Source organism: Equus quagga, chromosome 5, assembly GCF_021613505.1.
Source record: "Equus quagga isolate Etosha38 chromosome 5, UCLA_HA_Equagga_1.0, whole genome shotgun sequence".
Taxonomy (NCBI): domain Eukaryota; kingdom Metazoa; phylum Chordata; class Mammalia; order Perissodactyla; family Equidae; genus Equus; species Equus quagga.
Genome location: NC_060271.1, coordinates 88,066,480 through 88,081,905, shown reverse-complemented (window position 1 = coordinate 88,081,905; position 15,426 = coordinate 88,066,480). Strand labels below are relative to the sequence as shown.

At 33.6% G+C, this 15,426-nt stretch overlaps 1 protein-coding gene across 5 annotated transcripts in view; it reads right to left on the bottom strand.

Annotated features, from left to right (window-relative positions):
* Positions 1 to 15,426, bottom strand: part of USP34 (ubiquitin specific peptidase 34) — a 251,930-nt gene that overhangs the window by 127,197 nt on the left and 109,307 nt on the right. For all 5 annotated transcript variants that reach the window (XM_046661136.1, XM_046661132.1, XM_046661134.1 and 2 more), the window contains exons 17-20: positions 12,952 to 13,067; positions 12,737 to 12,864; positions 5,262 to 5,351; positions 2,728 to 2,823 (exon numbers count right to left, since the gene is read on the bottom strand). In XM_046661136.1, the coding sequence (XP_046517092.1) occupies positions 2,728 to 2,823; positions 5,262 to 5,351; positions 12,737 to 12,864; positions 12,952 to 13,067 (430 nt within the window). The remainder of the gene's footprint in view (positions 1 to 2,727; positions 2,824 to 5,261; positions 5,352 to 12,736; positions 12,865 to 12,951; positions 13,068 to 15,426) is intronic.

Genomic DNA, 15,426 nt, shown 5'->3' with positions numbered 1-15,426 from the left:
TAGGGTAGTATAAAATTCATCTCCAAAGTACACCACTCCTCTATTTATCTTTTTCATCACAGAAGCAAAGCTTGTAGGAGGCTCCACATCTGGTTCCACTAATAAAGTGAGCAACTTCACTGTAGCCAATGCTGTGAACAACCATGCCTCAGATCTGTGTTCATTTTTTGGCACTGAATGGTGGACTTTCTCTTTCTGAGGATGATTCATTTATGTCTTCCACTCCCCTCTCTTAAGCCTCCTATCCCTACTCTTTAAACCCACAGGCTTATGGCTGAGGTGGGAGCTCTTTCATAACTCAGTATTTATTTCTCTATTGACAGGTAACTTGAATTCACTGTCTCCTAAAAATGCTGAAGATGTGGGTCATGTGTGGTTTTATTTCCACTCCTTGTTGACCTTATGATTTTTAGAGAGGATGTATAGAGATGCTCAGATTCAGGCGGCAACGATTATCCTCGACTTCTGCTTCAAGGAGAATAATTAAAGAAGGACACAGACTACGAAGAACACCTAAAATTGTAACAGGATTTAAAGAGAATTCATCTTGCCTAGTGGTAACTTTTGTAAGCAAAGCTATGGAATAGAGTAAGTTTAAGGAAGTATCTCAGAAATAATTTGATAGGCTTATAGAATAGGATGTCTAAAAAAACAAAACTACAGAAGAATAAACAAGAAAGGTTTGTTGAATTTAGATTCTAGAGGACACATAATACTAGGTTGAAGAAACTAGAATTTATTTTTTATACAGTGAAGAATCTAAATGGCGTAAGGGGCGAGCTTCTTGTTTGTTTCGTAACATAGTGTGTTTTACCCAGGTAAGTACAATTTATAGATAATCTACTATGTGCCAGGTGCAACTTAATAAATTACTTCATTTAATTCTTAAAAAAACTTATGAGGCAAATAATTTGGATTTAATAGAGAGGTAAATAATTTAAATAAGGTCAATACAATAGATTCATAATCTAAACGCAGGTCTGTATAATTCTCAAGCCCATGTGTTTTCCACCAATACCATATTGCCTTCCTAATTTAATAAGGATAAGGAATTAACGAGCATAGGGGGAGAGTGACGCAAGAAGATAGAGAGAGGTTGGTTAAAAGGAGTGGAATAGTGTTGGTAAGAATGTCAACTTGTGGAAAGACATGGGATATATTGTAGCACTGAGATAACTAGAGATTGTCAACGGTATAATGCAGCACTCAATATGAATTACAGAAAAGAGACTGCTCCACTGTTTATAAAATGTGTGTTTATAAAATGAATTATAGAAATCCTGGCTCCAATATTTATAAAACGTGTGATTTTAGGCAAGTTATTTATCAGCTCATAGCTTAAACGTTCTCATTTCTAAAATGAGACTGCCTACCTCAAATGGGTTGTTGTGTATCTTCAAGTTAATACCTAATACTTAAATGGTATCTGGCACATAGTATCAATGAACACTGGCTGTTTTTAATCATCACCATCATTATTATTCATGTTTGGAAATAAAAAATATAAAAAAGGCTCCAAGTCACCAAGTTTTAGGTGACTGGGAGGATGGGTGTACTCTGAAGGACATAGTAAAATCTGGAGAAAGAACTGACTTTTGGGGAAAAATGAGCGAATTCATTTTTTTTGAAGGTGAATAAACATGCCTAAAGGTCTATTGCTTCTCTGAACACTCCTACAGTCTACTCAATTTCCACCTATGTGGAAGTTTGCTATGTGGGTATTTTCACAATAATCGCTGTGGCTACTTCTCTTATTCACTGACATGCTGATACTGACAATGATCTGGTTTCCTCAACTCAGCCATAGAGCCCACAAATTATTAACTCACAAGCAGAAAACTTCTGAATTTTACATGTTTCCTTCTATGCAGGTATCTCCCTATAAGAAGCTTTAAACACAGCTATACCACTAACCAATTTCAACCAATTCTTATCCAAAGTCACTTGCTAATTTTTAAAATATTTTCGATGATGAAATATTAACCAGTTACATCATCACAGTTTTTAAATTTTCCATATGTATTCTAAACTTTCTAATACTAGAATCCAATTATAATAATAAAGGAAAAGCTTTTAAATTAACTATATGTTAAATCTATTTGTTTCGAATATTTAAAAATTTTAGAATCAATGGCCTAATAAGAAGGCAAGGGGGCGGGCCTGGTGGCGCAGCAGTTAAGTGTGCATGTTCTGCTTTGGCAGCCCGGGATTCGCCGGTTCAGATCCTGGGTGCGGACATGGCACTGCTTGGAAAGCCATGCTGTGGGAGGTGTCCCACATATACAGTAGAGGAAGATGGGCATGGATGTTAGCTCACGGCCAGTCTTCCTCAGCAAAAAGAGGAGGATTGGCAGTAGATGTTAGCTCAGGGCTGATCTTCCTCAAAAAAAAAAAAGAAAGAAAGAAGACAAGGATATTGATGATTTCTGAAAAAATATTTACTTTTGATCCCTGAAAACGATGACTTTGAACAGAACTCAACAGTGAAGGCTAACCAGCCCCTGAAAGTTATATAACCTACATTTCTCTAAGATAAAGAATTATAAAAATAACCTTGTAAAATTCTTCAACTTAAAAAGAGTCTTTCTATCTCTTAAAATTTTTACAACTAAAATTTTCATTATATTTATCACCATTGAAAGAAAAGGAGTAGGAACACTGGAAAATTATCTTGGAGGAAAGACAATCAACACTTAAACATAACTAAGCTAGTTAAAGGATACTTACAGTGCATGTTTTTGTCTTCCTTCTCTTACAGCTTGAATATAGTATACCAAATTATCAAAGAAAAGCTTCATCATGTTCAGTTCTTTTTCTGCCCACCTGACCCAATTGAAAGAAGAAATAATTTTAAAGGCATGAGTAAGAGAATAAATCTATTCTAGGAAGGAAAAAACTGTATATCTAAAAAAAATCTTCAAATGCAAAATCTTTCAATTATCAAAACTTACAAGCTCTATTTATATTTGAATTGTGAAAAGATATAAAGCAATCTACCTTAATTTTTATGAATTTAAAGAACCACTGTTTTTTGATCTCAAGTTTATCCCTGTGCAGGGGATAAAATGTCTGGCAGAATGCTAATTATAAATGACTAATATAAGTTAATACCAAAAACAGTATGATACAGTCCATATAGGAATGGACTGTGTGCCTTGGTAATTATTTAGCAGAACTGAGCAGAGTGCCTGGCACATAGAACACATACAGTATAAACTTACTGAATCAATCAGATTTTCTTTTTTTACTGTCAATAATTTGTGGGTTTTTAATTTTTTTATTTTTCCTTTTTCTCCCCAAAGCTCCCTGGTACAGAGTTGTATACTTTAGTTGTGGGTCCTTATAATTTGTTTTTAACAAGTTTTTAAATCAAAAAAAACATTCAAGTATTAAGTTCCAAAATAACCTAGAAACACTAGAATAAAAAAGTGATAAATACAATCAGAGATCCTAGAGTCCATAAATTTTCCTAACAATCTATTTCATACAAGACTTTCTAGCAAATCATCTGCTATAATGTACAGATGTATTAAAATCCCAAAACGTCTAATGTAACTTACATCATGTTTTTGCTATAGCCCTCTTTCCAAAATAAGTTACTCTCGCCTCGCCAATCACTTAATGAAGAGCAAGTGGTAGAAAGAAAATGTTCAGTAAGACTTAAGTTTGAAACCAGTTCCAATACACTTGCTGCAAGGCTTTGGGCAAGTAACCTAACCTCTTGAAGTCTGTTTACTGGTTACCTGAAGACTTACCAAGAGGATCAGGGATAACAATTTCTAATTTTAAAATATGGGCCATAAGAGTTTAAGAGATAATATGTACCAAATGTTGACTTGTTGAGTGCTGCTGCACATAATAGATTCACAATACGTGGAAGTTTTTTATTATTGATGCCAACTAACCATAGGAGCTCAGAGTTCTTCTAAGTGATCCTCTTGATGAGATTTAGGATACCAGTCTCATGTTGGAAACCATGTGAAGTGCAACTAACTGATCTTATTTATATCAAATTTACGGAAATAAAAGAGTTTCAACTCAATATACTTAGGTTCAAGTCCTTGATAAGTAACTGAATATTCAGTTTGCCACTTCTATAATAAGTTAGTTACTCCTTAACTCAAATGGCTACAGTATGTCACCAACTTGCCCAAGTTAGCAACAGGTGAATCCCTTTAAAACATTAGAATTTTGCAATTCAGCCATTTAAAAATCACGAGAAGAGTCAAAGAAATAAGATTAACTCTATTTATACTTAAAGGATGCTAAATGCTTTCCCCTACCCCCCTGTTTAGAATCTCAGGGACCTTTCTTGCACTCACAAATGGAACTGTCACTAGAGTCACACTGTAACATTAACCAAAAAGAGAGACTTTCTAACATGCTTTTAAAAAGATAATAGAGGTTCGGGATAAACAGATCCTCTTTAAAAGAGCAATAAACAGCAAGGGCTATAACTCAGGATAACTAACTTCATCCTACTTAGAACCATAGTACAAACCTCCAAGAATTTTTTAAATGGTGAAAACAAACAAGTGCTCTCACCATTTAATTTTAGATTTGAGAAGGAATTAGGTAAAAAGCCATCCTGTGTGACCTCACAAATGAATCCTTCAACAGGTCTAATTTTTCCTAAAATTTAAATGTCTCTGGAATCGCTCCAAAAGTTTTTTGAATAAAGCACATAACACATTCTTAGAGCTTAAGGAAATGATGGTGATAGCCAGTTTTCTCTAGAATATTACCAAAAATTGAATCAATTTCACATAAAACTAGTAACCTTGAAAGAACTCTAACATTCATAAATCATAAATTCTCTACAAATGTAAAGGAGTAATAGATGGAGTCAAGATTACCCCAACGTAATGTCTAGAACCAATTACTAGTAACGGAAAAATATTAAAGGCACCCTAGAATGTTTATTTTACTGTGGATCTTCATCAGGAGATGAAGCTTTGCTATGGCCAGATATACTAAAAATCTTTACCTGAAACTTAGAGCATTAATTTCTACGATATTTTTCTGAAACTACAAAGAATACAAAAGTCAGATTTTCCTGGTGATTGGGATATAATCCCCATGGGGCTAAGCAGCAGAGATAGCACTCTGAGAAATCTAGAAAACATCTGAAACACATGAAACTCAAATTTTCTTGGTGCAGAATAAAAGCTAGTAAGTTATTCAAAACTTTGCTTGATAACTATGGTTTGAAGGAAAAAATCTCTCTAAAATGAATACTTTTGTTTCTTTCATTTACTTACATTGTAATCCAATGTGTGTCATAACTGCTCCCAAACTGCTGAAAAGTACCAAACAGTTTTGGAAGAAGACGAAGTGAAATTACTACTGATCTGAAAGAGCAAAAACAAAGAGTAGTTAAAATTATTTTATTCAATAACTATCAGTAATTCTAGCTTTTTACAGAAATTCAGATTTAAAATCTTAAATAAAAGGATTTAATGAACTTTACAATTATATTTCTTATGCAAACATTAAAATTTTTTTCTAAAGTATAAATTTATTTTATTCATTGAGGCAAGAAATCTAAGATCTGAAATTCCAACCCAAGACTTTTAAAGTAAAATACATTATAAATATCTGAGTATAAAAGCAAGTGAAGAGCATTTAAAGGTAAATTTTTTTCATGAAAGTGTTCTTTAATAAGTTATGGATGCTTCTGAGGATTTAACCAAGGAAAATAAGGAGCAGCAGCTTAGGTAAATTATCTAGACCAGGCCTTCTCAAAGTTTAACCTGCACTTGATTCACCTGGGGGAATTCTGTTAAAATGCAAATTATGGTTAGGTAGGTCTGAGGTAGGTTCAGCAATTTTGCATTTCTAACAAGGACACAAATGAAAAAGTGCTGGTTTGTGGGCTACATTCTGAGCAGCAATAATGTAGAGAGCTTTTTTCAAACTACACAAATTATCACTTTCTCCCTAATTCTCACTTAATATTAATCATCTGCACTCAAGTTGAGAATCATTGCATTATGAGCCATGTTAATAATGGAAGCTCACCACATATACACCTCAAGTATGAAGGAGCAAAAAAGGGACAGGAAATCACTCTAAAACTTCAACCAGATCTGAGTATGCCTATCTTCTGAAAAGAACGGGTATAGGGAAGGTACCGACATACAAATAACTCAAGTCTTAGAAGGCAAGGAGGTTGGCTGCATGAGCCTCGAAAGAAGCAAGACAAATTCTAATGAGTTACTCAATGTCTTTTTTTAAACTCAGGAGCCAATATTGCTTCATAAGAGAATTTTTAAAAAGAGGAAAGTTGGTGCTCTACCCACAAGTATGGTATACAGGTAAGTCTCTCCAAACTGCTTACTCTTTTTGAGAAGAGCACCAGGAATATCAGAACACAGGGTTGTACTCCTGAGTGGGAGGGAAACAGTGGTGAATACTGAGTAGGAAAAATTAGAAAACAACTTGTTTCTGAACAAAACCCAAAGTACTTAATTTGGACTACAAAGCCCTGTGTGACCTGTCCCCATTCCTCCTATCAGTCTAACTTAATTTCCTTCCAATCTTCCTCTTTGCTATCCCTTCAACACACACAAGCACTTTCCTGCCTCAGGGCCTTTGCTATGCCTCTACTTGGATGCTCTTTACCTATATATCTGCAGAACTCCTTCCCTCAACTTCATTTAGGTTTCCTCAACTGTCAACAGAAAGGATGACCCTGACAACTCTATATTAAATAACACCCTTCCACTGCCCCAGTAACCTCTCTCTATTCCTTTTGATTCCCTCCCAATTTCTCTTCATTCATCATCACTTAACAAATATTCCTTTATTTAACGTGTCTACCAGTAGAATGTGCTCGATGGGAGCAAAAACTGTCTTATTCATTAAAAATCCCTGCATATGGTACACGCTAAATATGTATTTGACTAAATAATGAACCAGCAAAGAACTTAAAGGCAAGATTTTCAAGGAAGGAGAAAAATCAACAGTGTAAAATGCTATCTAACAATCATGAAGGATGAGGACAGAAAAATCTACTACCAGATGACAAAAAATCCAGCATGTTAGTAGAATCCTAACGGATCAAAACCACATTAGCATAGACTAAAAGCAGTATACAGTGAAGTAATAGAGACATTAAAGGCCTGATATCCAGTGAGTGCAAAGTAAACATACTTTAAATATTCAAAAACATCTAAATTTTTCAAATATACTTTTAAATATTAAAATTTTAAATATTTTTTAACAAGCTGCACAGTAACGGTGCTTCGGAAAATGGATCATGGAGGATCAAGGGGAATCAATTTTAGATTCTTTATCTAAAATCCTTTGTCAAAATTTCGAAACATTAGTGGAGTTTTTCCTAAAAATTAAGACATAAAAAACCAGAATGAGGGGCTGGCCCTGTGGCGGAGTGGTTAAGTTCACGTGCTGCACTTCGGCAGCCCAGGGTTTTGCCAGTTCAGATCCTGGGCGTGGACATGGCACCACTCATTAGGCCATGTTGAGGTGGTATCCCACTTGCCACAACTAGAAGGACCCACAACTAAAATATACAACTATATACTGGCGGGGGAGGGGGGGCATTTGGGGAGAAACAGCAGGAAAAAAAGAAAAGATTGGCAACAGTTGTTAGCTCAGGTGCCAATCTTTTTAAAAAAACAAAAAACACTAGAATAAATATTAACTTGAACAAATAGATATATATTAACTTGATCTAGGGCTTTACAAGCATGAAATCAGTAAGAGGCATCACAAAGAAAAAAGAATATAGAAAAATTTCATCTAAAGAAGCAAATTTCACAAAAGCAAATTTCAAAATTGTTTGCCTAGTGTGATTTCAACAATGGTTCTAAAATATAAAGAAACAAAGACTAGAAAGAGATACTATATCTTATTTCCATTAAGAAGAAACTATCTCAAGTCTTATAGTGGGCAATACTTGTATATTTCCTGAAAATCTTATCACTTTTGCAGTCACTGGTGTTGAGTCTAAATTGTTTAAATTTACTTCCCAGATTTTCTGCAATAAACATGTTTTCCATTTTATAAAATGTAATGTAGAAGCAAGCATATGATGCTTGACATTACAGAATAGGAAGCCAGACATTAAGTGAATACTGGCTGAATTGAACAAATAATGGTGTGGATTCATCTAAAAGAGGAACCAAAAATAAGAATGTACAAATGGGACTCATCTTGCCTCTACTCCTACACTAAGGAGAATGCTTTTCTCCAAAATTTATAATATAAACACTAAATTTTCAAGGAATGATTACATCTTAATGACTAAAATATTTTTTAAAAGTTTTTCCTAAGATTATCAGAAAAACTCCAAATTTTTCTTCTTAAAAAAGTTCAAAGAACACAGAAGACACACATTTTAAGTGCTATAAATTTAAGAATACTTTATAAGAAATGACCAAATCCAGATTCAAAGTGATCTCAAAACACCAGAACATTTTATTTAAACTGATAAATTTAAAAGGAAAAATGATACAAAGTATTGCTTACAGACTGAAATTAATAACATATATACAAAATGGGGAAGATAATTTATTTCCTTGGTGACAATAATTTATACTTCAATGGTAAAGGAAACTTCACAAGATCCAACCTATCAACTTGTTCCAACTGAAATTATGCTGCAGTATTTCACCTATAACACCTACGAGGTGTCACACTGATTTATCAACTTTTTTGCCCCAAGTTTTGATTGCTGATACACCTTAACAAGACTCAATATTAAAAAAGATTGTTATATATTCAAACTTACATTTCACAAATTCTTCCAAGAGTGAAAATTTCAAATACCAAAACACATAATCCTAGGCAACAATGTGTTTGGATAAAAGGTTCAATGATCCAGAATAACAAGATACTAATTTTAGACTCAAGGAAAATGCTATTACAGTAAACTGCCCTAGTTCTTTGCTTGATTCTAAGAGTTTTTGTTGTAACCAGAAGCTTATTACTAGGGAATAGTGTGATGTTTCTATTAGAATTACCAATGTAACTTTATGTTGCCTTGGTAGAATGGACACATTTACTGGTGGTCTTCACAAAGTCACATTTGGACATTCTTTTCCTAATCGTGGACTCCACATTTTAAGAAGACTGATGTGTTCTACAAAACGTCATTATAAATTAGAGTATATACCAAAAGTTGACATGAAATGCTGTATATAATACAGTATTTACTGAGGAAAAACAAAACAAAAAAAGTATATGGTAGCATCCATTTCTTAATGATATGAACCATTATTTATGCAAACAGGATCCCTGATACATGTGACCATTATACTCAAAAAATCTTTTGTATACAAAGGCAAAAAATCTGAACACATGGATTTAAGCATCTACAGAGGATCAAGAATGGCACAAAATAGCACACTGGACAGGTTCCCAGGAGTCGTCTAAATTCACTTCTTAGGAGGCCACAGAATTTCAGGGGGTGCCTAGGCACAGGACGTGGACCTGCCTTCTAGTAAACATAAAATACCAAAAGGGCTGATTATAACCCGACCCCTACTTCCACCTACTCACTGGACAGCAGTCTTATCTCACTCATCCTTGGTAACAAACATCAATCAAGGTGAAAAGTAATGGACTTTTCATTGTGGGAGCTACTGTCTGCCTCATGCTCTCACTTTACAACAACATTCTGCAAACCAGTCTACCATGTGTTTTTATGTGTAACTCTAAACTTTCTACAATGCCGAAACATTACATGTGCCTTATAAAACAATCTGCCTAAAGCTAAACATGCACAAAGCACACACTGCATATCACAAAGAGAGAATACGCAAGCATTTTTAAAAAGTATTTACAGTCATCCGTATAAATGGTAAAATTATGGGCAATTTATGCAAGACTTTAATTTTCTTTTTCAAATCTCCATGCTTCCTGAGAAGTAAGGAGCACAAAACAGTGCTCAAAAAAAGCTAAGTTTATTTTATAAAATGAATTGGAATATGGCCATAGAAAAGCAAAAACAAACAAAAAATACTGACATGGCAAGTGAGAAACTGCAAAGAAAATGAAAAAGTTGCATAGAGAAAATAAGGAAACATAAAACCTCAAGTATGTAAGACATCATCAAGAAGTAAACCTGTTTTTTTGTCAAATGTCAGGAAAATGATAAATGAGTTAAGGTTGCAGTGGCTCATTTGTCTCAACATAAGGAAGAGCTTTCCTATTAATATAAGCGCTCTTGTGCAACATTCCTTTCTTACTGTGATGGTAAACTCAGGGGGGTAGGTTTGGAGAAAGGATTCTTACATGCAAAACAGGATTTCTCAAACTCTGGTGTCATTACTGACATTTTGGGCCAGATAATTCTTTATTGTAGGGAGCTGTCCTCTTCATTGAGGGATGTTTAGAAGCATCCCTGACCTGTAGTAACACCTCCAATCCTTGTCATTATTGTGACAACCAAAAATATCTCCTGACAGTGACACTGGGGGGCGGGAGGGGGGACATGGGCGGAGATCACTCTTATCAAGAAACCCAGACTAATGATTTTAAAAATGTGTTCAAAACTAATTTTTTTTTTCAATTTGCACAATAACTTCAGTAAGTTCAGCTGGTATACATTGGATGTGTTGCATATTTCACAGGCTGAAAATGTCACTATGTTCTAAGTACTAACACACATGACTAATGTCATTCACAGGAAGACTAGCATTATACAGCAGCCCTCTGAAGAATGAAGTTTGAGGGCAAAATTAACCTCAACATAATAGTTATGTTATATATACATGGTTAGGTTCAATACACCATTAAGTAACTATGGTTAAGATACAGGAATTGCCTCAAATAAATGAAAAATGCTTCATCTTCAAGTCATTTGGGGTTGGGCAACTTAAAACAATGAAAAAACCAGAGTGACAATTTTCCATTTTACACACCGATTTTTCCTTTCGTCTCTTTCAAGTTCCCCTACTTATAAAAGAAATATATGCTCACTTTTGAAAAATTGGAAAACAGCATAAAGAAAAAAGATAACTCAACCTTCTAGAAATAACCATCTTACAGTCTCACATATTGCCTGCAATCTTTTTAACAGATGGGCCTGTGAGTCTATGCCCATATCACTATCTAATATTTGAAAACAGGACTCTTACAGGTTACATATTTCATCTTTTACAATTTTTTTCTTATTGAAGTATCACATACAAAAACGTATAAATCTAAGTGACAGTTCAAAATATTAGGAGGTGAACATACCTATGTAACCAGCACCCATATCTAGAAATAATTCATTACCAGCATACCAGAAACTTTCATTGTGCCCCCTTCCAGTCACTAACAACCCAAGAGTAACCATTATCCTGACAATTAAATACAACAGTTCTCCTGTTTTTAAACTCTATATAAATAGAATAATAGATATATTCTCTTATATCTGGGTTCTTTCACTCAACGTTATGTTCATGAGATTCATCCACACTGTTCTGTGCAGTTTCAATTCATTCACTGTTATTGCTCTATACTATTTCAATCAACAAACAGTTCACAATTTAATTTTCCTTTCTACTCTTTTTTGGTATTTGGATAACTACACAAAGAATATTTAATTATTTTGAATAGTGCTGCTATGAACATTCTTGAATGTGTCTTTTGGTGACCATCTGGATGTATTTCCTTAAGGCACATACTTAGCAGTGGAATTACTAGATCGTAGGATATGCAGATCCACATATGGGAAATATAAATTGATACAATAGCTTTAAGAAAACTGTTCAGTGGTTTCACAAAGACTTTTAATAGACAATTAACATTTCAAAATTAACTGCTGTAATACCTTTGTAAATGATGAAATACCATCCAGCCATTAAAAGCATTTCTTTTAAACCTATGGGAAAAGAGGCAACTGATCCACTAACAAAGGTCTGTTTGGGGTTTCTTATACATACACGAACAAGCAATTTTTCTACTGTAATCGTTCAAATGATAGCCCTTTAAAAACCAAATGTAGAAAATAAAATATCGTACATACTTTTTCTAAGTAGGTAAAAAAAATATTTTGAAGCACTTAAATATTTGATAAAATTAGATTTTAAATCAGGCCTGGGCAAAGGTAAGCTGAAAACACATAATATAACATACTATATTGTATTAGTAACTGAATTCATTACAGCAGAGAATGAAGGAATATCACCAAAGCAATATAAGACAAGGGAAATCTGAAATTGTACCAATGGAACAGAAGTGAAAATCAAGAAACTTGTAAGTAATCACTTGAGCCCCAATAAGAAGGATATAAATACATGGCAGAATTCAAACTAGAGAAAAAACACCAATCTAATTCTTTATGCACTACAGAAGACATAAAAGATTCATCCAGATGGAAGAACAATGTCATTATCAAAATGTTTATATTTCAGGTTAAGTTTAACTTCGCTATCTTATTTAGCTTCTTTTACATATAATATGACACAGTTCAAAAACATTTAACTATAATACAAAAACAGAGCAATCACCACTATGCTCCCAGAGTCAAGAAGAGAATACATTATTATTCCTTTGTTTCTTTTGGAGATCTAATCAAGAGTGCTGAAAAAAGCAAGACTGAGTGATAAAATATGAACCCTGTGAGAGAAAACTCTTTAAACTTAAAATGAAAACCACAATTACTAAAAAAAATACGTTGATAACGGTGCATTAAATGCTATGAATCCACCACACCTAGTCAATAACAATACACAAAATGAACTTTGACTACTGCATAAATAATTTTAAAATTCTTATTTACCTGTTATTTCCTAAATTTTCAAGGCAACCTTCAATGAATCTCATTCGAATCTGTCTATCCGTAAACCAACATACTAAGGAACAGAGAAGCTTCTCTGCCTCATTTATCAATCCTTCAGAAAGATTAACCTACAAAAAATATATATAAAGTTACTGTTTGTCCTGATTGCATCTTACTATGATTTTGTAGTCTTTTGGCTCTATTAAATAACTTACTGCATCATCATCTTGGACTATATCCCACAACAAAGTGTTTCCTTTCTTGCAAACGTTATCCAAATTAATGTCTGTCACAGCATTACTGTTGAATTGATGTTTATGAACTGCAGGTCCTACAGGGGCAAAATATAACACACTATAGAGGAACGCAGTTGAGTGAAATTGTGAAGTGAACTACAGCATTCGCAATGTTAACAAATCCAAAGTAAATTATAACAATAAATCTCTTCTTACATCACAGAATAAAAACAATAAAAGATTAACACAATAGTTGCTTTATAAACAGCAAAGAATAGTATTGTTTACAGTTTGACAAGACTAAAGTGAAATAAAGAGTTTTCTTTTCATAGTCTCATCACTATTGTAATAAGCATGATCATTTAATATTTTTCACTTGTCAAAAGAACTGTATATAAATACCTGAAATCCAAATTAAGCATAAAGAAGACAATTTATTTGAAATAACTCTACAGCCAAGGAACATTCCTCTAAATGACCTTCTGCATAGTGTTTTATATCCCTACATTAAAATTTTTTTTTTATTAGAGATGATTTACCCAAAACATTCAATTAAGTTCAAAGGTTCTATTATAATAATTCAGACTTTCTGAGTGCCAGGCTAAATAAATTCCCACTAGTTCCGTCATATTACGGAAAAATGCTTGTCTTTTTTAACAGCATTACCATGAAATTTTCCTATTGAATTGTATACATACATTGATTTCATTAAAGTGAGAATTGCGCAACCATCACGATACAGTTGTAGAAAAATTTTACCAACCTAAAACATTCCCTCATACCTAATTACAATTATCCCCTGACACATTCCCCAGTCCTAGTCTGTTTTTCCATCCCCATAAATTACCTTTTCTAGAAATTTCATGTAACTGGAATCACACAATATGTATAGTCTTACGTCTGAGTTTGTTTACTTAGCAAAATAGTTTTTGAGGTTCATTCATGTTGAAGCACATAACAGTAGTGTTCCTTTTAATTACAGAATAATATTCCATTATGTGGAAATACTGCATTTTGTTTATACATTCACCAGTTAACAGACATTTGGATAGTTTCCAGTTTGGGGCTAATATGAATAATGCTGCCATAAAAACTTCTCTGACAAGTCTTTATGTGGATATATGCTTTCCTTTCTCTTGAGTAAATACTTAGTGAATTGTTGGGTCATAAGGTAAATGCATGTTTAACATTTGAAGAAACTGCCACACTATTTTCCAAAGTAGCTGTCCCATCTTAAATCCCCACCAGCAGTATATCAGAGTATCAATTCCTATTCCTCCACATCCTCCACAACACATCAGTATGGTTACTCTTTTTCATTTTAGCCATTCTAATAGGTATGCAGTAGAATCTCACAGTGATTTTTAATTTGCGTTTCCCTAATGACTAATAATGCTGAGCACCTTTTCATGTGCTTATTAGCCATTGGTGTACCTTGCTTGGTGATATAAATCATTTCCCACTTTTAAATTAAGTTGTCTTACTACTGAGTTGTGAAAGTTTTTATATATTCTGGATACAAGCCCTTTATTAGACATGATTTGCAAATACTTCTCCCCGTCTGTGGCTTGCGTTTTGGGGGTTTTTACGGGGGGAGATGGGATGTTTCTGTATTTACTCTTTAAAATTAATCTTATTAAAATATAACATAATACATAATCAAGACACAGAACATTTATATCACACCAAAAAGTTCCCTTGTGATCCTTTATAATCAATCCCCACCACCAAACCTTTGGTAATCCTTGAGTGGATTTAAACCATTATAAATTATTTTTTAATATTCTAGACATTCATATAAATGATATAAGTATGTATATTCTTTCTAGGTTCATTTGCTTAGAATGATTTTTTTTATATTCATCTGTGGTGTTACATGTATCAGTTCTTTCCTTTTTGTTGATGAGTAGTATTCCACTATGTGAATACACCACAATTTGTTTATCTACCAGTTAATTTCCAGTTGAGGTTCTTAAGAATGAAGCAGGTATGAACATTCATGTACAAATCTTTTTGTGGACACGTTTTCAGTTCTCTTACGTAAACCTAGAACAGGAATTGCTGGGTCATATGGTTGGTACACGTTTAATTTTATAAGAAACTGATAAAACACTTCTCCAAAAGGGCTGTACTATTTTATACTCCTCGACAGCAAGGTATGAGAGTTCTAGTTGCTCTACATTCATAGAGTCATTTGATATCACTAGTCCTTAATTTTACCCATTCTAGTAGGTGTACAGTATCACACCATGGTTTTATTTTCATTTCCCAGATGACTAGAGGTACTGAGCATCTTTTCATATATTTATTGACCATTTCTATATCTTTTTATGCATTAAAAAATCTTCTGCTCATTTTTAAATTGGATTGTCTGTCTTACGGTGTTGAAAGAGTTCTTTATAGCATTAAATACATAGCAATAAAAGGTAGATTTGGAGAGCATTAACACATTTA